The 24,246-nt window shown below is 42.1% G+C and overlaps 1 protein-coding gene across 1 annotated transcript in view; it reads right to left on the bottom strand.

Moving 5' to 3' along the window:
* The window catches only part of GAD2 (glutamate decarboxylase 2), an 88,064-nt gene that overhangs the window by 38,341 nt on the left and 25,477 nt on the right, over positions 1 to 24,246 (bottom strand). The window contains exon 8 of the mRNA XM_009458100.5: positions 20,185 to 20,264. Within this exon, the coding sequence (XP_009456375.1) occupies positions 20,185 to 20,264 (80 nt within the window). The remainder of the gene's footprint in view (positions 1 to 20,184; positions 20,265 to 24,246) is intronic.

Raw genomic sequence — 24,246 nt, 5'->3', positions numbered from 1 at the left:
AAACAAGACAGCTTCTACTCTCCAGGGTTTCCATGCTATCAAGGGAGACAAATAATAAACCGATAAAAAGACAAATATGCACAAGAATTTGCATGTTCATCAGTCACCCAGGTGATTCTGATGCACGTAGACCTGGGTCCATATGTTAAGAAAAGCTGCTTGGGATATTTTAGCCTGGGAGGTATTTAAATAACTGTGGAGCACACTAAGTACTTCTCATATGTGCCATGGTTTGGAGCCTTCAGGGCTGCAGGGCAGTGAGCAGAAGGAGCTCCAGATGTAGCCTTGTCCATCCTCTGACTGCCCATATGTTGTGGGGACAGAGACAATTGGGTGACAACCAGCAGATTGTCCACTGCAGATGAGAAGCTGTTGGATCAGTCCTGGCCTTTCTGCACAAGCATCGCCTGGTGCCTGGGAGGCTTTGGATGGCGACTGTTCCATACTCTTTGTGTGGTCTAAAAGTATGTCTGTAACGTAAGCATATATCTTTAATAATTACACATCCAGCCTTTAAGCTTACAGTTAAGTAGCCACTGATGCTTTATAACACTGCTCTCAGTTAGTTGTTAGTGTTTGGGAAGGGACCGCTACTAAAGTCAGGGCCATTGAAACAGACTGCTGCTTTGGACAAGGTGTTTTGCATTGAGATGCTTGGTTAGCAGTAGCCTTTAAGAAGTCGTATGATGCTGGCCATACTCGGTGGCTCGCACCTGTAATCCCAGTAATTTGGGAGGCTGAGGCGGGCGGATGACAAGGTCAAGATATTGAGACCATCCTGGCCAACATGGTGAAACCTCGTCTCTACTAAAGATACAGAAATTAGCTGGGCATGGTGGTGCACACCTATAGTCCCAGCTACTTCGGGTGGCTGAGGCAGGAGAATTGCTTGAACCCGGGAGGCGGAGGTTGCAGTGAGCTGAGATTGTGCCACTGCACTCCAGCCTGGCGACAGAGTGAGACTCCGTCTAAAAAAAAAAAAGTCGTATGATGCTATAGGATCAGATAACTCCCTTAAGTTGACTGGAAAAATCCCAGGAAGAACGACAGGTAGAATCACTAGCAGGAAAGATTTTCTCTTTGTGGGAAGAAGCAAAAAGACACAGAATGTACCTTGGACCATGGTCCCAGTTTCATGCCTAATTCCCCATAGCTCCAAAGGGAAGAACTGATTATCTTACCAAAGAAAGCAGGTTACTGGAGAGTCTGTATTTCTAGGCAGGCTTGCAGATGGTCACATATAGGGTGCTTGAGTCACTAGTTGACCCCGTTCATTGGCCCTGCTGAAACTAGAGATACAATCAGCCTTTCCTAAGTTGAGTAGGGCTTAGCTCTATTCCTAAAAACATGAGTGCAAAGAAGAAAGTATGCGTACATCCTTCCTGTTAGAAATTGACTAAGGTTACATAATAGCAGCACTATCAGCAGCAACGATAAATGACCAGTTTTAGAAGCAGTAACTGTGCGATCCCTGCTCCTCCTCCCAACCCTACAAGAGAGTTATTTTGCACTTACGGTGCAGATTAGGAAACCGAGGTTCAGAGAGGCAGTTGACTATGGTTAAAAGCTTGGTAATCTGGGCTGGGCGCGGTGGCTCCACGCCTGTAATCCCAGCACTTTGGGAGGCCGAGGACAGAGGATCACCAGGTCAGGAGATCGAGACCATCCCAGCTAACACAGTGAAACCCCGTCTCTACTAAAAAAATACAAAAAATCAGCCAGGCGTGGTGGTGGGCACCTGTAGTCCCAGCTACTCTGGAGGCTGAGGCAGGAGAATGGTGTGAACACGAAGGCGGAGCTTGCAGTGAGTAGAGATTGTGCCACTGTCCAGCCTGGGCGACAGAGCGAGACTCTGTCTCAAAAAAAAAAAAAAAAAAAAAAGCTTGAAATCTGGAGATGGAATAGTGGGCTCCTGCCACAGATCATATATGCTAACTGTGTGTACTTGAAGTTTAAGTTCTTCTTTTTACTCATTTATAAGATAACAGTATTTGTCTCAGAGGATTTGTATGAGGGTTAAATAAGATAGTAAATATAAACAATATTAAGCAAACTCTGCCTAACATTTGGTAACCACTCAGTGTGTGTTTGACAGTCTAACGTTGTTACTTTGTTATTAGCAGTAGTATTGTTATTGTTGTTATTAGCATTATGTGACTTGCAGAATGTCACACAGCTAGCAGGAGGCAGATTTCAAATCTAGAGCTGTCTGATAACAAAACCTAGATTCTTGGCACTGTACAACTACCCCGACTTAACAAAAAAACTTTTCAGGTTGACTTCTAGGATTGTAATGACATATGCAAAATGTCCATGTGGTTTTCTGGAAGCCCCCTGGATTGAGTGGTCCAGTGACCCCAATTACTGCTATCAGCACTGGCTAGTAAATAATAAAAGCATGTAACCTCATCCTAAAACATATCTGAGGATGTTGTTCTACCTAGTGTAGCATTCAAACGCAATAGCAGTAACAAAAACCTGCTAGTTGTTTGTTTATATTTGCTTTTTAACTAGTCAGTGCTAGGCAAAACTATCCTATCAAGATAGCAAGGAGAGTTAATGGATGCAGGTGAATTTTCAAATTGCACAGACTGCGTAGTGACTAGAGAAACTGCATAGACTGACTTGGGGAAAAAATTGTTGAAGATGAATTGCACAGGAGCAGTAAAAATTACCAGAGATTTCTCCTGGGGAAAAGAGCTCCCCGTGTCTTTACATAGCTGATACCAACATGGGTAGCCTGTCTTAGGAAAGGCCCCTAAGATAAATAAACTCACAAAAGTCAAAACTGACCATTTAAGAAGTACTTGTATTACAAAACCAAGCCCTTTGCAAAGAATTTTACCATAATTATAAACAGTGAACTTCCTATTCGCTATAAATAGTGAATCCAAATACATAGTTGGATTTGGAAAAAGAACTTTAACTATAATGATTAATGATATTTTTCTCTTTTAGGATTTGTTTTCCAATGTGCACAATTGAATCACTTAGCATTATTGTCAGGTTATAGGAGAAGGATATTTTGGGTGATTTTTTGTGTATAATTCTAGTAATATTTATTCTTCCCATTGACTGTCTCCAAAAGCATTTACTTAGCACACATACTATGACTATACAACAATGCAAGTGATGTGCAACTGAGACTCCAATCATGATATGGTAAGGAGATATTTTCTTTTGTATATGAAACCTCCTTACTGCTGCCCTTGAAGGGTAGTATTAGAGCTGACAGGGAGGTATATGTATGGGCAAGAAGGTGTGCTGACCACCTCACATTACTCCTCCTTCTCCCCAAACTACCGTCCCTCTTCCCTAAATGTATCTGTAGAGAGGAAAAAAAAAAAGGATTATGATAAAAGGTTCAAGTTATCATGTAAGAAAACATGCTTGGCTACTCTAAATAAATAACTTTGGAGTCCAAGAGGAAATCAAGATGGCAGTTACAGAACATTAAAAATTGACATGAGAATAAAACAAAAACATGAGAAGCATCCTAAATCATTCTCAGAGGAAAATGTATAGCTCTGAGTGCTTCTGAAATTAAATAACAGAGAATAAAAAGAACTAAATTAATTAATCCAAAAAAGCTAGGGAAACAACAGTGTAAGCAGAAACAAGGAATTTTTTTTTTAGTGAATTAGAAAACTAAATAAAACGTAAACTTAATAAATTCAAAAGATGGGACATTGAAAATATCAACAGATACACAAATATCTGATTAGTCCAATAAATCAAAGAGAGAAAACGTAACATTTGAAATGAAAGAGATGTTATGAATAAAGATATTTTAATATTTTAAAGCATTCTATGTAAAGCTTTATAATAATCTTAAAGTTTTTGAGAAAATAATTTTTCCCTGGGAAAGGTAAATTACAAGAATTGATTCAGTAACATATAGAAAAACTGAAAAAAAAAAAAAACTAATAACCAAGAAATAAGTGGGAGAAAAGTTACCAAAAATCTGCCCCCACCTCAAAATGCCAGGCCCAGATAGTAAATTTTAGCAAGTTTACTAATAACATATAATGCTCTTTAAACTCTTATAGAGAAGACAATGGAAAGCTGCAGAATGAATTTTCTGAAGCTAGATAATTCTGAAAGCAAAACGTGTCAGAGATAGCCCAGAGAAACCTATAGATACATTTTACAAATGTAGCTATAATAATCCTAAATATAATATTAGAAATTATAATCCTGAAGGAAATTCAAGATTAGCATTGCATCAAGTAGGATTTGTTGCAAGAATGCAAAGGTGTGTACTACTAGGAAATCCTTTTAGCACAACTCATCTTATCAATAGATCAAGGTTAGAAAATTATCTCAGTGTCAATCTCAATTGATGTCTAAAAGTCATTTTATGAAAGTCAACATCCATTCCAGAAGAGAAGGAAGTGGATGAGGAGAAGGAGGAAGAGAAGAGGGTGGGAAGAGAAGAGAAGAAACAAAAGAATTCTTGGTAAATGAAGAAGACACTTTCTTAACACGATAAAAACATCTACTTCAAACCAAGAGTCAACATCGTATCTAAATGCAAAAGCCTAAATACATTTCCATTAAACTTGGGACAAGAACATTCTTCTTAAAGAGATAGAAAATTCTAACTGACCAATAATGAATAAGGGAATTGAATCAGAAAACAAAAATCTCCCATCAAAGAAAAGCCCAGGACCTAATAGCTTCACCTGGATAGTTCTATCACACATTTAACGAAGGATTAATAATAATCCTTCTCAACTTCTTCCATGTAGTTGAAAATGAAGAAATACTTCCAAACTCATTTTACAAAGGCATTTTACAAGGAAAGAAGGAGGGAAGGAAGAAGAAAATATTACATACTTCCCAAACACCATAGACCAAAATACATTTCAGTTAAGTCAACTACTTAAATAATAACACAAAATTTCTAGGGGAAAACAAATGAATATTAACATGTTCTAAGAATGGAAAACATTTTCTAAAGACACTAAAGGTAAAAAATAAGTAATTGATGATCACTCTGACTACCAAAAATTGAAATGTTTTAAAAGATACAACAGATGAAATAAAAAAGCAGGTGATACATTTTAGAAAACATTTGCAACATACATGACAAAAGAGAGTTTTGTTTTCTTTTTCTTTTTGAACTATAAATAACTGATAAGTATAAAATACTCAACTTTGCAAGGATAAATGCTTGAGGGGATGGATACCCTATTCTCCATGATGTGCTTACTTCACGCTGCATGCCTGTGTCTGTCAAAACATCTCATGTACCCCATAAATATATACACCAACTATGACCTACAAAAATAAAATAAATACTCAGCTTTGCTAATTATCAAACTGTAAATGAAAACATGAATAATAAAAAAGCTCCATCCATCAGATTGACACACATCACTTAAGGTTTTAATTCCTAGCCTGAGTGAGGACATAGTGGGTAGGCACCCCTTTATAGTACTGGGGAAGTGTAAACTGGCTGAGTCTTTTCTGAAGGCAACATGACAGCAAGTATCATAACTCAGCACAGACACAGTCCTGGGCTCAGAAATTCTACGTCTGGAAAGTTTTTTTGTTTTCTTGAGATGGAATCTTGCTCTGGCGCCCACGCTGGAGTGCAGTGGCTCAATCTTGGCTCACTGCAACCTTTGCCTCTGGGGTTCAAGTGATTCTCCTGCCTCAGCCTCCCGAGTAGCTGGGAATACAGCCACGCACCATCACACCCAGCTAATTTTTTATTTTTAGTAGAGATGGGGTTTCACCATGTTGGTCAGGCTGGTCTCAAACTCCTGACCTCAGGTGATCTGCCCACCTCAGCCCTCCAAAGTGCTGGGATTACAGGGGTGAGCCATGTACCCAGCCGGAAGTTATTTTAAGAAAATAATACAAGGATATGTGCAAATATTTACCCGCAATAATGTTTATAATAGCATTTTTTTAATAGTAAAAGTTTAAAGCAACTTAATGTTTAACAACAGATTTGTTAAGTAATATAAATTCTAAACAGTGGATTATTAAATAGTGAATGAGAATTGTATTGAAGAATTTCTAAGGCATGCAAGTCGTCCATAATATTTGCTATGTAAAAAACAAATTTCTAATCAGCAAATACTTATAGTGTCTTTTATGTTAAGTAAATACTTATATGTCTTTTATGTTAAAATATATGTAAATATATTTTAAACCACATGCCATCAAATACTATGACAGATTATATCTAGGTTCTTTTATTTGCTTATTTTTCTACAATGAATATGTGTGGCTTCCGGAATAGGAGAATTATGTTGTCATTCTTATTTTTAAAAAGCAGCCATCTCTTATACAACAAAATACAAATTAACTCAAAATACATCAGAGATCTAAATGTAAGAACTAAAACTATAAAACTCTTAGAAGAAAACATAGGACAAAACATTCATAACATTGGATTTGGCAATGATTTCTTGGACATCATATCAAAGGTTCAGGCAACAAAAGAAAAAAATAGAAAAATTTGACTTCATGAGCATTAAAAACTTGTACAACAAAAGATACTATCAACAGAGTAAGAAGGAAACTCACAGAATGGGAGAAAATATTTGCAAATTATATATCTGATAAAGGATTAATATCTAGAATAAAGAAGTCCTAAAACTCAACAACAACAATAACAAAACCAATCCAAAAGACCTGAGTAAGCATTTCTCCATAAAAAGTATACAAATGTCCACTAAGCACATGAAAAAAAAATCCTCAACACCACTAATCATCAGGGAAATGCAAATGAAAACTACAATGAAATACCACTGCATACCCATAAGGAGGCTGCTATGAAAAACAAGCAAACGAACCAAAAACCCAAAAAATAACAAGTGGTGGTGAGGATGTGGAGAAATTGGAACCCTGTGCACTGCTGGCAGGAATGTAAAATGATAAACAGTTGAGGAAAAAGTATGATGGTTCCTCAAAAAATTAAAGATAGAATTACCATGTGATCCAGCAATTCAACTGTTAGGTATCTACTCCAAAATAATTGAAAGCAGAGTCTTGAAGATGTAATTTTTCAGCCCATATTCATTGCAGCGTTATTCCTATTAGTCAATGGTGGAAGTAAGGCTGGGCACAGTGGCTCACGCCTGTAATCCCAGCACTTTGGGAGGCTGAGGTGGGTGGATCACCTGAGGTCAGGGGTTTGAGACCAGCCTGACCAATATGGTGAAACCCTGTCTCTACTAAAAATACAAAAATTAGCTAGGCATGGTGGCGTGCACCTGTAGTCCCAGCTAAGTACTTGGGAGGCTGAGGCAGGAAATTCGCTTGAACCTGGAAGGCAGAAGTTGCAGTAAGCCAAGATTATGCCATTGCACTCCAGCCTTGGTGACAGAGTGAGACTCTGTCTCAGAGAAAAAAAAAATTGGTGGAAGCAACCCAAGTAAGTACGCATAAATGGATGAACGGATAAACAAAATGTGATCTACACATACGATGGAATATTATTCAGCCTTAAAAAGGAAGGAAATTCTAACACATGCTACAACATGGATGAACCTTGAGGACATTGTGAAATAGACAAGTTACAAAAAGTCGAATCCTGTATGATTCCATTCATGTGAGTGAGGTACCCGTAGTAGTAAAATTCGTAGAGACAGTGGAGTGGGCGTTTCCTGGGGATAGTGGGGAGGGGGTGGTAGGGAGTTAGTGTTAAATGAACACGGAATTTCAATTTTGCAACGTGAGAAGAGTTCTGGAGATGAATATTGATGATGGTTGCACAACAATATGTGTATTTCACACCACTGAAATGCACACTTAAAAATGGCTCAGATCGGAAATTTTATGTTATGTGTATTTTATCACAATAAAAAAAGGAGCTCTGTTTAAACTAGTGAACACTAAGGGTTCTCTTCTGAGTCCACACCCTGACTCTTCACTTACAAGCCATGTGATGTTAGACATATCCCCTGTGAGGGGCTATAATAGAAAAGTCGTCATACTGTTTAAAACTGTTGTTTGTAAACTATGTTAGCACCAGATAAATGTGAAAGAATATACTATTTTGTCTCTAATTAAATGAATTAATTAGGTCAATTTTGTAAAGTGGCTAGAGCTGTGCCTGGCACGTCATAAACTCTCAATCAGTGTCAGCTGTTATTATAGTCCTTCCTGAGATAGGGCAGAATGAAGTACACACAGGACTAGCATCCCTGAGTTCTCTGCATCTACACCCACAGGAAATATGCCACTCAGAGGGCTTCCCACAGCCCTGCTCAGGAATAATTGATTCGGTGTCTCTGTGAAGTCTATCCCACTACAATGCGCTGAACAGCTTCCCAAGGACCCGAAAGAGTTAATTAGCATCCCTAACGACCCCTCAGGCACTGGTTACAATTCAGCTAATTTAACAAAAGAATATAATGACCCCAGGTTATTTATACTTTCAATTGTTTAAATCAATTCTATGATAAAGTGTGGTACTAAAAAGCACAGGGAAGTGTAGTCTAACTGTAATTTATAAAGCTGGAGTGATACGTTTAAAAGAAAGGCTAAAATGTATATAAATGTACTAGTAGCTAATACCTACTAGTAGTAGGTATAAAAGTATTAATCAAAATGGCTAACAGATTTCTTGTGTTACATGGGAGCTAGGAAAGCCAATGACTCTTGTAGTCCTATGCCACTAGGTATCATGCGTCTTGGTCAGATTTATTTTCTGTAAGGTTTTACAACAAATTATGAGTAATTTAGATAATGGCAGGGGTACCCTGAGGGGAGGAGAAAGAGGTGAATGGAAGAGAGCAGGGAGAATGAGTGGAAGAAGGTGCTAGAGCATATTAATTTGTTCTTTTCTTGAGACGGAATCTGGCTCTGTCTCCCAGGCTGGAGTGCAGTGGTGCAGTCTCGGCTCACTGCAACCTCTGCCTCCCGGGTTCAAGTGATTTTCCTGCCTCAGCCTCCCAAGTAGCTGGGATTACAGGTGCCCACCACCATGCCCGGCTAATTTTTGTATTTTTGGTGGAGATGGGGTTTCACCACGTTGGTTAGGCTGGTCTTGAACTCCTGACCTCAGGTGATATGCCTGCCTCAGCCTCCCAAACTGCTGCATTACAGACATGAGCCACCGCACCCAGCCGAGCATATTAATTTCTAAAAATACTTTTGAGTCCATACTGATAATAAATGAGAGAGAGCAAGAGAGAGAGAGAACAAAAAGACAAAATCTTTTCCCTACAGTGGAATGAAAGGACTAATAAATACAGAAGGAATGACGGAGTTAGAAAATTACTGTTCTGCAACCATCACAACAATAATTCAGGGAAAAATCATCAGTAGATGCTAAACTAGTGGGTGAACATTTCAGAAGCAACGGGGTATTTATGCTGACACAAAGCATCCCCTGCAAGATACTTATTAACTGCAAAGGAGAAAATAGTCATTTCATAGCAGAGTGACCTGGCAGACACTGCCTTCACCAAAAAATCAAAGTTGATATTACTGATAATGAGACCAACCTCCAGATGAGATGCACTCAAGAAAGCCAAACTTCACCTCCTGAAAGTCCTGAGCCAAATGCATCACTTGAATCTAATCATGGGAAAACACCAGATGAATCCAAATCACCTGCAAACTAAATGGTCTCTACTCATAAAAAACATCAATGTCATGAGAGACAAAGGAAGGCAGAGGAAACATTGCAGATTAAAGGGGACCAAAGAGACATGACAACTAAATGCCACGTGTGATCCCAGACTGGGAAAAATAGCTATAATGGATACTATTGGGACAACTGAAGAAACGAATAAGGTATGTACATTTAATAATAGTATTCTATCTATGTCACATTTCCTGATTTTCATAATTGGCCTGTGATTGTGTAAGTGAATATCCTTGTTTTTAGGAAACATACATTGAGATATTAAGGGGTAAAACAGCGTGATGTCTGCAAGGAGCTTGCAAATGGTTCTCTCTCTCTCTATATATATAATATGCATATATACATACATATATAATATAATATATACAATATTACACTCAATATGTAATATTGGATTTTATATACAGCATATATTGAGAGAAAGAGAAAGCAAATGTGTCAGACTGTTTATAACTGGTGAATCTGAGTGTAAGGTATATGAGCATTCTTTTTACTATTCCTGCAATTTTCCTTTAAATTTGAAATTATTTTAATAATACAATGTAAAAAAAAGTTGGATGAGCTAAGGTCTGAGCACCTTTCCAACTCTAAGGGTGTCTGATTTGAAAGTCATTAGCAGCTTGTCAACATAGGCTAAGCCCAGGCTGGCCCCTCCCCTCCTTCCTCCCCATCCCTCCCCAGTCCTCCTTGCACCTGCCATCACACATCACTCTCCCGTTGCTTTCTCCTCTCTGTTTCCTTCCAATTTTAGGATTTGAAATAATTTCAGAGTTTGTGTGAGCTTCTCAGGGAAAGATCCTACACAATTTTAGTCAAAAGACTAGGAAACTCAACAACGAAAATTAAACCTTCGCGATTTTTTATTTCCTTCCTTCCTTCCTTTCTTCATTCCTTCCTTCCTTGCTTCCTTCTTTCCTTCCCCTTCCCCCTCCCCTCCCCTTTTCCTTCCTTCCTCCCTCCCTCCCTTCCTTTCTTCCTTCCTTCTTTCTTTCTTTCCTTCCATAATTCACATTTCCTCTCTAGTGGGTCCTCCGCCTCATAGCGAAATGGGCAGTAAGCCCCTCTCCTTTAAACAACAAGGCCAAAAGCCACCCTGGATTCAAAGCTCCCCTCCAGCTTCAGCCCTGCCTCCTCCCCTTCACGGCTCCACCTCCTGGACCTTGCCTGTATTAGTTCTCCCTTTTCTCATCTACCACTCACCTCACACCAACCCACTGCAAATTGCCTTCTGCCCTCACCCCTCCACTGAAACTGCCCTTGCCAAACTCATCAGCCGCCTCCTTAGAAGTCATGCTGATGGGCAGTTGTTGGCCCTCATTTCACCTGTTGTAGCATTTGATTCAGCTGACCACTCCTTTCTCTGGAAACACTCTCATGGCCCTCGTGGCCCCGGTTTCTGATTCTCTGACAACTCTGGCTGCTCCTCCTCAATCTCCTTTGTAGGCTGCTCTTACTCTGCCTGTCCCTGAAGTGTGGATGCTCCTGAGAGTTCTTTCCCAGGCCGCCTTCTGCACGGCCTCCCTAGTGTACCTCCTGAGCTCCAGGCCCATACTTCCACCTGCCTACCAGACACTCTCACTTGGGTGTCTCATAACCTCGTCAAACTCAGTATCTCCAAATCTGAATGGTTCACCTCAGACAGGGTCCTTTATCTCAGAGAATAGCAACGCCTGGACTTAGCTGGCAAGCCAGAAGCCTGGCATTCATCCTTGCCTCCTGTCTCAACCTGCACACCAATCAGCCAACACTTCCTGTTCATTCCAGAACTCCCTGTCCCTTGCTCTGCATCTGGTCGGCCCGCTATTCATCATCTCCCATTCATATGACTACAACATCCACCAACTTCCAGTCTCTCATCCCGCCCACTCTGCATTTAAAATAATCTTTCTAACACAAAAATATGCTGTTGTTCCCCTGCTCAAAACCCTTCAGTGATGTCCCATGTCTTTTAATCAGAAGTCCAAACGGCTTAACATGGCTCATAAGGCCCACATGACAAGGACATTCTGACCAAGTCCTCTCTTCTTTTCAGTTCCTTGAACAAGCCAGGTTCTCTCTCACATCCATGGTTTACAACAGGGGTCCCCATTCCCCGGGCCACGGACCAGTACTAATGGTGACCTGTTAGGAACCGGTCACACAGCAGGAGGTGAGCCCTGAGCCAGCATTCCCGCCTGAGCCCGGCCTCCTGTCAGATCAGCAGTGGCACTAGATTCTCATAGGAGCAGGAACCCTGCTGTGAACTGTGGATGTGAGGGATCTAGGTTGTGTGCTTCTTGTGATAATCTAACTAATGTTTTGGGAGGTCGAGGCGGGCAGATCACCTGAGGTCAGGAGTTCAAGACCAGCCTGGCCAACATGGTGAAACCCCATCTCCACTAAAAATAAAAAAATTAGCCAGGCGTGGTGGCGTGAGCCTGTAAACCCAGCTACCCAGGAGGCTGAGGCAGGAGAATCACTGAAACCTGGGAGGCAGAGGCTGCAGTGAGCTGAGATCGTGCCAGGACACTCCAGCCTGGCGACAGAGTGAGACTCCGTCTCAAAAATAAATGAATTAATTAATTAAATTAAAAGAAAAGAAAAAGAATCTAACTAATGCCTGATGATGATCTGAGGTGGAACAGTTTCATCCTGAAACCATCTGCCACCCCCGCCCCTCACAGCCCTGTCTGTGGAAAAACTGTCTTCCATGAGACCGGTCCCTGGTGCCAAAAAGGTTGGGGACCTGGTTTATAATGTGCTGTGGCGTCTGCCTGGGACATTTTTGCCTCTTCTCTTTATCTGGATGACTCCCATAATCCTTCCCCTAGTTGCAGAACTGGATGTGAATCAATAACAGCCAGTACTTTCTCTATCACGGTGCTTCCCTTCCTGTGCTCATCTCACGCTAGACTGGACTACGTCCACCATGTCTGCCATTGTGTTCCAATCAAGGCCACTGCCTGCAGCCAAAAGATGGAGCTCACAGGAGCTCACTTCCATTATATAGGAACTCCCCATTCTTCCAAATTATCATCCATACAATAGAAATTTTCTCTCCTCTTCCCTTGACTGGATATTTGGGAAACATCTTTTTGCTCAGTGGCCCAAGCAAATTCTGAAATATTGCTCTGTTTTCTTTCACAAATGTTTATTTTCCTCTCTATATTAATGCACTTTTCTTTTCTATTCTTAGCTACAGCTACACATCATGAATCTAGATTCCACTAATTCAAATTTTGCAAATATGAATGACATGAATAAAAATTCATCAACCTCATCACTGAATATTCAACTTTTTGTTAACAAGGAAAGGAAACCTCAAGCTGTAACTTATGAAATCTTGTATTCACCTAACACATTTTCTTCTTTCGAATTTAATAAGTAATTTTTACAAAATAGAATATTCCTGTTTAGTTATAATGCTTCACATCAAAATGAAAGCCACGAGAACTGAAGTTTTACATTACCTTATCTTATTCCATTTTTAAAGTATATTTAATAAAATTAAAATGCTTTTTAATTTTCAACTCTGAAAGAACCTAGTCCAAACAAATAAAGATTTATTATAACTTTGTTTTTTTGTTTAAACTGAGAACCGTGTTTCACTTTGAACTGTCACCCAAAGTTAGCCCCTGTGACTGCTAATTAAGAAGGGGTTGGCCAGGCATGGTGGCTCACACCTGTAACCCCAGCACTTTGGGAGGTCGAGGCGGGTGGATCACCTGAGGTCAGGAGTCCGAGAGCAGCCTGACCAGCATGGAGAAACCCCATATCTACTAAAAATACAAAATTAGCTGGGTGTGGTTGCACATGCCTGTAATCCCAGCTACTTGGGAGGCTGAGACAGGTGAATCGCTTGAACCCTGGAGGCAGAGGTTGTAGTGAGCCAAGGTTGCGCCATTGCACTCCAGCAGCCTGGGCAACAAGAGCAAGATTCCGTCTCAAAAAAAAAAAGAAGGGGTACCAGGTCGGGCATGGTGGCTCATGCCTGTAATCCCAGAACTTTGGGAGGCCAAGGCGGGTGGATCACCTGAGGTCAGGAGTTCAAGACCAGCCTGGCCAACATGGTGACATGATGAGATCCTGTCTCTACTAAAAATACAAAAATTAGCTGGGCATGGTGGCACACACCTGTAATTCCAGCTACTTGGGAGGCTGAGGTAGGAGACTCTCTTGAACCTGGGAGGCAGAGGTTGCAGTGAGCTGAGATTGTGCCACTGCATTCCAGCCTGGGTGACAGAGTGAGACCTTGTCTCAAAAAAAAAGAAAAAAAGAAAAAAAAATGTACCTCGCAGGATCTTCCTCCACATGCAGCATTGGGCTTATTGTTAGAAAGACACAGACTATTCTCTTTCACTGGGACATTTCTTCTCAGTTGTGAACCTTCAACTGTCTGCAGAACGTAATAAAACCTATCACCCAGCCACTGATAGACTAATGTGTGGGAGGAACGGGTAACTACAAGAAATGAAAGCCATAGAGGGCAGGTCCAGGCTTGTGTTTTGGGAAGGCTGAATGAACTTTACAAAGTGCATTACGGGAAACAAGCACGAAGACTCTCACCTTGTCAGCCTTACATGGTGTTCTGAACTGTACATCTGATTTTTACAAGGACGTGCTAATAAAATGGCTGCCAAGAGTGTTTTAATTGATTCTGACCCCAATGGTGGCTACAAATGATTGTCCACACCTTTCTCCTTGGCTTCTGAACCCAAACACTTCAATGTCACTTAAACCATTAGGGCCAGGCTCTCAGTCTTAAACTCATGTCATACAGATGATGTGAATTATCAATATAGAGTCAAAGACGCCATGTAGCTAATAGCACAGTTAAAATTTTTTTCCAACATACTCTCATACAATGCTGCTAGGAGAACAAATTGATGAAATCTTTTGCAAGGTTAATCTGATGCATCCATTTCCTTAAAAACATTCATATCATTTCAATTAGTAAGAATAGAAAGAAATTGTCCTAAATGGAGAAGCTATGGATGCATAAGGACGTTCACTGAAGGATACAAAGGTTATTCGTAACAGTTAACACAAGAAATAGAAAAATGTATAGCAGGGGACTCATATTTTGGACTTATCCCATTGTCGGATTGTTTTCAGCATTTTACATTTGTCAACACATTGAATCTTCATAACAATCCTATGAAGCAGGCACCATTACTTTTTTGTTTTTTCAGATAAAGAAACTGAGGCATTTGCCCAGGCTAGTGCTGGAGCTGAGATTGGAATTTAAATAATTCAGCTCCAAAGCCAGCTCTCTAAATGTACCGTAATGCTTTCTGACATATTCACATCTAAAATGTTATACAGTTAAGTGTGTTTGTGTTTGTAATCATGTGGAAAAATACTCATGTTATCATGTCTAATTAGAAAAAGAAAGATGAGGCTGGGCATGGTGGTGCACACCTGTAATCCTAGCACTTTGGGAGGCCGAGGTGGGTGGATCACGAGATCAGGAGATCAAGACCATCCTGGCTAACAGTGAAACCCCATCTCTACTAAAAAATACAAAAAAAAAAAAAAAAAAGCAAAAAAAAATGCCGGGCATGGTGGCGGACGCCTGTAGTCCCAGCTACTTGGGAGGCTGAGGCAGGAGAATGGCGTGAATCCAGGAAGCGGAGCTTGCAGTGAGCTGAGATCGCGCCACTGTACTCCAGCCTGGGCGACAGAGCAAGACTCTGTGTCAAAAAAAAAAAAAAAAGTAAAAAAAACCCAACGAATTTCTGTGCTTAGAAAAAGAGCTTCAAAGGTTTAGACACCAATGTGGTATTAGCGATGATCTTTGTACAGTGGAACTATGATTTTTCTCTGTTATTTTCTTTTTTTTTTAAAAAAGTAAGCATATATTGCTTTTTAAATGGTAAATATGGTCATTTATCCCTTCTAAAGCTCTCACTGTGTTTCTGGCTTCCACTCACATTGCCCTCACCATCTCTCCTCCTTGCTTTACTTTGTATTTTCCGTCACAAACTTTTTTCTCCTAGGCCTTATTTTTTCCCACCTTTTATTTCTTACCCTGTTTGCTCTTTCCCACTTCCTTCCTTCTTACTCCTGCCTCTCCTGACCCCTCCTTCTTCCCTCATCCCACAAAGCTTATGAGCAGAAAGGGAGAAAGCCCCGAGCTCTAGCTGCCCAGTGGCCCATTTCCCTCTGTCTCTCCCAAGGGGTGTATGTGAGTAGACAGGGGTACTAGAGAGTGAGCCATTTTCTGAAAAAAGCATACTTTTTAGTATTGTATTTCAGTTGTTCTAATGACTTCTAAAATTGTTGAAATAAGCTGGGTGTGATGACTCATCCCAGCTACTTGGGAGAGTGAGATGAGAGGATTGTTTGAGGCTAGGAGTTCAAGACCATCTTGGTCAACGTAGTGAGACTCCATCTCTAAACAAAAATGAGCTGGGTGTCGTAGTGTGGGCCTGTAGTCCCATCTACTAAGGAGGCTGAGAGGGGAGAATTGCTTGAGCCTAGGAATTCCAGGCTGGAATGAGCTACTGCACTCCAGCCTGGGTAAAGAGCAAGACCTCATGTCTTAAAAAAAAAAAAAATTGTTGAAATAAATATCTTTGACTTTCACATTTGAGGCCCCCTGGCCAGTCACTGATCGTAGGTCCCGCCGGCTCTCCAGCATCCCCCTCCTGCCTCCTTCTCCGCCCTCCTGGTGGTGCATGGCAAACCCCTCCTGCCTCTGTCCTGGCAGCCCTGTCCATGGTCCCTTTCCCCACCACTCCTCTGTTTTCCCTTCTTGATCTTCCTTCTTCTAGGTCTGAACTTCTCTTGTGAGCAGAGTGTTGCCTTTAGATGGGCAGATGTCCTCAGGCAGGCCCCTTGTTCCCATGATGACCCGCCTAGCTGGCCTGGTGGACTCATCCAAGACCACTTCTGCGGTCACACCTGGTTTTCACAGGAGTAGAAGCAGTGATGCCGATGCTTTGAAGAGTAGAGTCAAGAGCCCCTACTGCTCTGCCAGTCACCTCTCAGCCCCCTGGGGTTCACTGGAGAACGCCAGCTACCAAGGCTAGCAAGGAAGACTGCCTAGGCCAGCGGGCCACGGCCCTCTAGGTGATTCTTCCCTCAACTCCAGGCTCCTCACCCATAACAGATCAACTACAGATTAAGAAAGTTTTAAAGTCATCTAAACATTTATTCTTCACATTTTTAAACGCCAGTTTTCTCTTCAAATCTCAGTTCTTAAGTACCAGCTAGTGAGGAACACTGGTAGCCTTAAAAATATGAGGCAGCTCCCAGCACTTTGAGAGGCCGAGGCGGGCGGATCATCTCAGGTCAGGAGTTCAAGACCAGCCTGACCAATATGATGAAACCCCGTCTCTACTAAAAATACAAAAACTAGCCAGGCGTGTTGCGTGTGCCTGTAGTCCCAGCTACTAGGGAGGCTGAGGCACAAGAATCGCTTGAACCCGGAAGGCAGAGGTTGCAGTGAGCCGAGACAGCACCACTGCACTCCAGCCTGGGCAACAGAGCGAGACTCCATCCCCTCCCCCGCCAATAAAAGAGGCAATTTCTTTTCCAAAATGTGTTTGCCTCACTCCCATCCTTTTATCCTTAATGCCTGTCTAATTGCTAGGGCCTCCTACTGGCCTTCCTGACTGGAGATCCTCTCGCCTATCTTGCCTCCTGAAGGGTGGCTTCACTCATGTTCTTTAATGAAAATTATTTCCAGTTACCTTGTTTCCAGACCTATCCAGCTTAAATTCTAACTTTAGCTCTCCTTGCCCCAAAAGAAAAAATAACACCATTTTTTTTTTCTGATTGCAAAGCTATGTTCTCTGCCAGTAATCAAACAAAATCAGGCAATATAAAAAGGTGTAAACAAGAAAGTGGTAAGCTTCTTTAACCTCATCACCCAGAGCTGAGTGGGGCAGGGAGCCCTTTTAGTGGTCTTCAGGCAATACTTCTAAGTGTGAAAATAAAGGGAAATGAGTTCCTTCAAGGGAAATTCCAGGCACTAGCAAGACCTGAGAAGTAAACGATCAGCTTCTGAGGAAGTTAGAACCACAGGATATTTGATTCCCTGTAGAAACTAAAGGTAACATCTTAACATACATCCTTGGGCTGTTTTTCACAAACCAGGACTCCAGGACTCCCACCAAATGGATTGGCTGGTACGTAAACCTCAGATGAGGGGAAACTGAGGTCTGAACTCTGACCACCTTTCTTTGCTCTAAATTTCTTCCTGAAGGGCCTGGAGGGAGGCACACCCCAGGGCCAGAGCTAGCATTCTTTTCTGCTGACCTCAAAATTTTAAGCAAAGCTGCTCTTCCTTAACCCACTGCAAATCAGAAAACCTTTGAATTCGCCTATGTCCTATAAGTTCTGCTTCAAGATATCCCACCCTTTCGGGCCAAACTGATGTGTAACCACCATGTATTGATTTGCAATTTGCCTGTAACTTCTGCTTTCCTGAAATTATCCCTGCCTTTAAAAACCCCTACCTGCAAGCCATTGGGGAGGCTGAGTCTTAAGCATGAGCTGCTCAATTCACCTTGCTTGGTGCCCTGCAAATAAATGTCCTCCTTTCTCCTGCTGCAAACCTCTGTGTGGATGTTTGGCCTCACTGCTGCTGGCGAGTGAACCTCAGTTTGGTTCGCTAACAGAGGTAAACATGGCTTATTTTTAGAGCTTTTTTTTTTTTTCTTTTCCTTTTTTTTTTTTTTTTTTTGAGATGGAGTCTTGCTTTGTTGCCCAGGCTGGAGTGCAGTGGCATGATCTCGGCTCACTGCAACCTCTGCCTACTGGGTTCAAGCGATTCTCCTGTGTCAGCCTCCTGAGTAGCTGGGACCACAGGCGCACATCACCACCCCCGGCTAATTTTTGTATTTTTAGTAGAGACAGGGTTTCACCATGTTGGCCAGGCTGGTCTTGAACTCCTGACCTCAGGTTATCCACCCGCCTCGGCCTCCCAAAGTGCTGGGATTACAGACGTGAGCCACTGCCCCCAGCCGGATTTTTAGAGCTTTCTGAATTCCACGTGAGCCACCGTATTTGCCATGGCTGCCCCTCCCCCATGCCTCTGCTAAGGCTTGGCTTCTGGACCCCGTGAGGTGCTCATTCCTCCTTCTGTGGCTTTGTCAGAGGCATGTGAATATGAGTAACTCCATCTTGAATAGGAACTGGGGAAAATGAGGCTGAGACCTATTGGACTGCATTCCCAGATGGTTAAAGCATTCTAAGTCACAAGATGAGATAGGAGGTCAGCACAAGATACAGGTCATAAAGACCTTGCCAAAACCCACCAAAACCAAGATGGCCACGAGAGTGACTTCTGGTCATCCTCCTCACTGCTACACTCTCACCAGCACCATGACAGTTTACAAATGCCATGGTAATGTCAGGAAGTTACTCTATATGGTCTAAAAAGGGGAGGCATGAATAATCCACCCCTTGTTAAGCATATAATCAAGAAATAACTATAAAAATGGGCAACCAGCAGCCTCCAGGCTGCTCTGTCTATGAAGTAGCCATTCTTTTATTCCTTCAGTTTCCTAATAAACTTGCTTTCATTTCACTCCATGGACTCACCCTGAATTCCTTCTTGCGCGAGATCTAAGAATCCTCTCTTGGGATGTGGATCAGGACCCCTTTCCTGTAACAGCTTTGCTGCTGGTATTCAATCTTCTGTAACTGCCCTTGCCTTTCCCTCCAGTTGTCCAACTCACTCCTAATTTTAAAAATCCAGCTCAATTCCTGCCTGTTGCATGAAGCTTTCTAGGTCTTCTCAAAGTTCAAATGTGTACTTCAGGCCATGCAGTTCCACCCTGTAACTATCTCCTTCTGACGACACTGCCTCTTCCCACCTAGCTCACATCCTGGCAGGGAACCGGGATCAACGTATGGTGCTTTTCTAGAGCCTAGTGACATGGTGGGCAATCAGTACACATCTGACTAATAAATACAAATAAATAAATAAATGGCCAATTGAGTGGCTTCCTTTAAATTTAATGAAAATTCTTAATGAAACTTTAGAGACTGAATCTAATTTTTAGTAGGCTTCAGGCCTACAGGCCAGTGATACTTTACGTGGACATTCTAAAATCTCTCCCACAAAGCACCGCACTGAATCCCAGAGTCCCTGTGAAGTTCAGGTGTCAATTAAGACAGGGATTTCCCCTGAGTCCTCTGGTTCCAGTTGTTGAGTTGCTGGTGCTTTATTTACTTCCTGCTCCCTATACTACGTCCCCTCCTATAATCACCCCATCAAGCTTACACTATCTGTGGTGCCCAAAGTGATGACACCTCCATAAATCAGTGCTTAAAGTGCCTGCTGTTGCTAACGTGCCCAGGTGATGAAAGTCTTTCTGCACTTTCTTGGTGTAGAATATTTTGATGGATTTAACAAAGGTTTTGATTCAGGCAAGGGCTGTGGAAGGCTCCATGGCATCAAGGAACCACATCTGAGCAACAGAAGCAGGAGCCCATGTTAAAAAGAAACGAAGGCTGCAGAGGCTGGGAGGGAGGTGGACTTGCTGCCCCATGGTCCTCTCCTATTTTCAGACCAAAAGGCACTACTTGTGTGGAATTTGCAAATTGCTAACCAACAAGAGTTGCCGATGCGTGCTCACCTCTCATCACATTTAATCAGAATCACGCTGTCTGTTCCAATCCCTAAGGCTGCAGCTCCCTTCTTGAGAGAAAAATGACTCTGTAAAAAAAAAAAATATATTTGCAATTAGTTCCATATAAAGACAAGATCCATTCCACTGGCTGTTTGTTTTCTGTTTTCCTTTTTTCCTTTCATTTCTAGTCTGTTCCTCCAAAGCCTGGGCTGCTGAGAGAAGATGGCATCCTTTACTTGTGCTTTTTTAAAAACTGTGGTGAAACAGCTGGGCGTGGTGGCTCATGCCTGTAATCCCAGCACTTTGGGAGGCCGAGGCAGGCAGATCACAAGGTCAGGAGTTTGAGACCAGCCTGGCCAACATAGTGAAACCCAGTCTCTATTGAAAATACAAAAAAAAAAAAAAAAATTAGCCGGGTGTGGTGGCGGGCGCCTATAATTCCAGCTACTCAGGAGGTTGAGGCAGGAGAATCGCTTGAACTCGGGAGGCGGAGGTTGTAGTGAACCAAGATTGCGCCATTGCACTCCAACTTGGGAGACAAGAGTGAAACTCCGTCTCAAAAAAAAAAAAAAAAAAAAATTGTGGTAAAACAACATAACTTAAATGCCATCTTAACCGTTTTTATTTATTTTTATTTTTATTTTTATTTTAAGTTCCAGGGTACATGCGGGATGTGCAGGTTTGTTACACAGGTAAACGTGTGCCATGGTGGTTTGCTGCACCTATCAACCCATCACCTAGGTATTAAGCCCAGCATGCATTAGCTATTTTTCCTAATGCTCTCCCTCCCCCCACACCCCCAACCCCAGCCCCAACAGGCACCACTGTGCATTATTAACTTTTTTCTTTCTTTTTTTTTTTTTTTTGAGACAGAGTTTTGCTCTTGTTGCCCAGGCTGGCATGCAATGGCGCAATCTCAGCTCACTGCAACCCCTGCCTCCTGGGTTCCAGTGATTCTCCTGCCTCAGCCTCCCAAGTAGCTGGGATTACAGGTGCCCACCACCATGCCTAGCTAGTTTTTGGTATTTTTAGTAGAGACAGGGTTTCACCATGTTGGCCAGGCTGGTCTCAAACTCCTGACCTCAGGTGATCCACCTGCCGCAACCTCCCAAAGTGCTGGGATTACAGGCATGAGCCACTGCACCCAGCCTTATTAACCATTTTTAAGTGTACATTTCAGTGGCTTCAAATATATTCACAGTGTTGTGCAAACCATCACCTCCATCCATCTTCAGAACTCTTTGCATCTTGAAAACTAAAATTCCGTGCCCATTAAACAACTCCTCATTCTCCCCACCCCCAACCCCTGAAAACCACCATTCCATTTTCTGTCTTTGAATTTAACTACTCTAAGTACCTCACATAAGTGGAACATACAGTATTTGACTTTTTGTGACTGGTTTAACTTAGTATAATGTCCTCAAGGTTCATCCATGTTGTAGCATGTGTGAGAATTTCCTTCCTTTTTAAGGCTGAATGACATTCTATTACATGTACATACCACATTTTGTTTAGCTATTCATCCATTTATACAAACAGGTTGCTTCTACCTTTTGGCTATTGCGAATAATGCTACTGTGACATATGGGGGTACAACTGCCTCTTCAAGACTCTGCTTTCAATTGCTTTGAGTAGATACCTAGAAGTGGAATTACTAGATCATACAGCACTTCTATTTTTAACTTTTGGAGGAACATCCATACAGTGCTCCACCATGGCGGTACCATTTTACATTCCCACTCTCAGTGGACGAGGTTTCCAATTTCTCCACATCCCCACCAACAACCATAATTTTCTGTTTTCGATAATAGTCATCCTAATGAATGAGAGATGGCAACTCATTATGCTTCGGATTTGCATTTCCCTAACGATCAGTGATGTTGAACATCTTGTGCTTAGTGGCCATTTGTGCATCTTCTCTGGAGAAATGTCTATTCAAGTTCTTTGCCCATTTTGAATAGAGTCGTTTATTTAGTTTTTGTTCTTGTTGGGATTTTTGAGGGAAGCTGGAAAGATGCTGGAAATTGTAAATGGATCCAATAACCCGACACACAGGAACTCAAAGCCAATTTTACATACAAGGCTTAACAATACATCAACCAGCTCCAGCAGCTATGTATTGTATGGCTCCCAGGCTTATATGTTACCAAGAAGTTACACTCAGTTTCTCCCAGGTTCAGTGAAACTCAGTAAACTCAGGTAAGAGGACAAGTGACCCTAAATCTAGCACTCTTTATTCCAGTTGCTGGAGGGGCTATTTGTTGCACAGGCAACTGCCAAGCCTGAGTCAGGCTTTAAAAAAGAGGCATCAATTACTGGCTGGGGCAGAATGACTTGTCTGCGTGTACAGAACAGGCCACGCTGCCAAGCCACCGCCAAAGTCTTTGTGCCTTTGGTTATTGATTCCGGGTAGGATTGTGTGTCTCAATGGTTGTAATCACCGTGCCATTTGGAGAGCTGAGAAAGGCTAACCTAAGCCCAGCTGTACTGCATCTGCCCATCAGCCTCTTACTATTAACTACACATCATTAAGCTGTCCAAAAGAAGAGCTGCTTCCTCAATTTACATCTCCAAAGGGCTGCTGACTGGAATTTTAAGTTAGGGATCCTAAGAGGGTCCTCTCTCTTTGAATGCCCACTTTTGTACTCTTCTGAATTCTCAAACACACAGCACAGGAACTCTTAACACATATATTTTTAGGGGGTATGTCTAATCACTAAGAAGAAATCACATTTAACAGCAGCAAATAATGATGACCAATCAAGGAGACCTGGAGCTGTGGAGTTTGACAAGCTCAGTGCAGCTAGAAGCAATGAGAAAGGGCCATTAGCCTCATTTTACAACCTAAGAATGACAAAGTGGACAGTCATTACCGTGATACCTGGGAACTAGGAGAAAGCTTAATTAGATCAAGGTTTGTAAAGGTGCGTGACCTCCCCCACCAAAAAAAAGGGGGGGGGGTTCTTTTTTGTGCATTTGGCAGAGCCCTGGGCGACCCCGAAGAGAAGGAGCTCAGAGGCAAGCTAAGTCTCTTACAGCCAGGAGGGAAGAGAACAGCCAGCTGCCCCAACTAAGTAAATGCAAGCCACTCAAATTACGCCCCTCTGTGAATGAGCTCTTAAGCACTAAACTGCAAAAAGGCGAACTGGGGATAAGTAAGAGATCTGGTGCACCTGGTCAATCGGAGGAGGTATTCTTGTCTAGTCTTTAATGAGAAAGAATAGGGGTTCTTAAATGAGGAGCAATTACCCAGGATAATTGATCACGGTACCAAATGCTGCAGATTTAAAGAAAAACACATGCCCAAATAGAAAGCTTAAAGACAGGGAACAAAGGTGAGATGAGGCATGAAAAAGAAAATTAGGTAGCAAACATCGAGTCTGTTTATATTTTGAGGAAAGGGAGCAGAGAAATAGCTTAACGTTATTCACAAATAGAAAGGAATCCATGGAGAGGAAGAAAACTTGAGAGGAAAAAGCATCTACCTAATGAGGGAGAAACAGTGAAGATAGCTTAAATGGCATGTCTCTCTGGGCCGGCGAGACCACATGTGGACAGTCATTTTTATTCCTTAGCACCACTTTGAATGGAACTACTTGTTGATGAACCAGAGGAAAACAGTGCCTGAAGAACAACCACCTGGATGCTGAGAAGGCTGGAAAGCAGGTGTTTAGAGAGAACCTAGAGGGTTCTCTGGAAACAAATATAAAAATTGAACCAGTGGCCGGGCGCGGTGGCTCACGCCTGTAATCCCAGCACTTTGGGAGGCTGAGGCAGGCGGATCACGAGGTCAGGAGATCGAGACCATCCTGGCTAACACGGTGAAACCCTGTCTCTACTAAAAATACAAAAAAAAAAGCCAGGCATGGTGGCGGGTGCCTGTAGTCCCAGCTACTCCGGAGGCTGAGGCAGGAGAATGGCATGAACCTGGGAGGCGGAGCTTGGCTTGCAGTGAGCCAAGATCACACCACTGCACTCCAGCCTGGGCAACAGAGTGAGACTCTGTCTCAAAAAAAAAAAAAAAATGGAACCAGTGATTCAACAGTATCTGCAAGGCCAACAAGAATT

This window comes from Pan troglodytes, chromosome 8 (genome assembly GCF_028858775.2).
Source record: "Pan troglodytes isolate AG18354 chromosome 8, NHGRI_mPanTro3-v2.0_pri, whole genome shotgun sequence".
Taxonomy (NCBI): domain Eukaryota; kingdom Metazoa; phylum Chordata; class Mammalia; order Primates; family Hominidae; genus Pan; species Pan troglodytes.
This window is presented reverse-complemented; position numbering and strand designations above follow the sequence as displayed.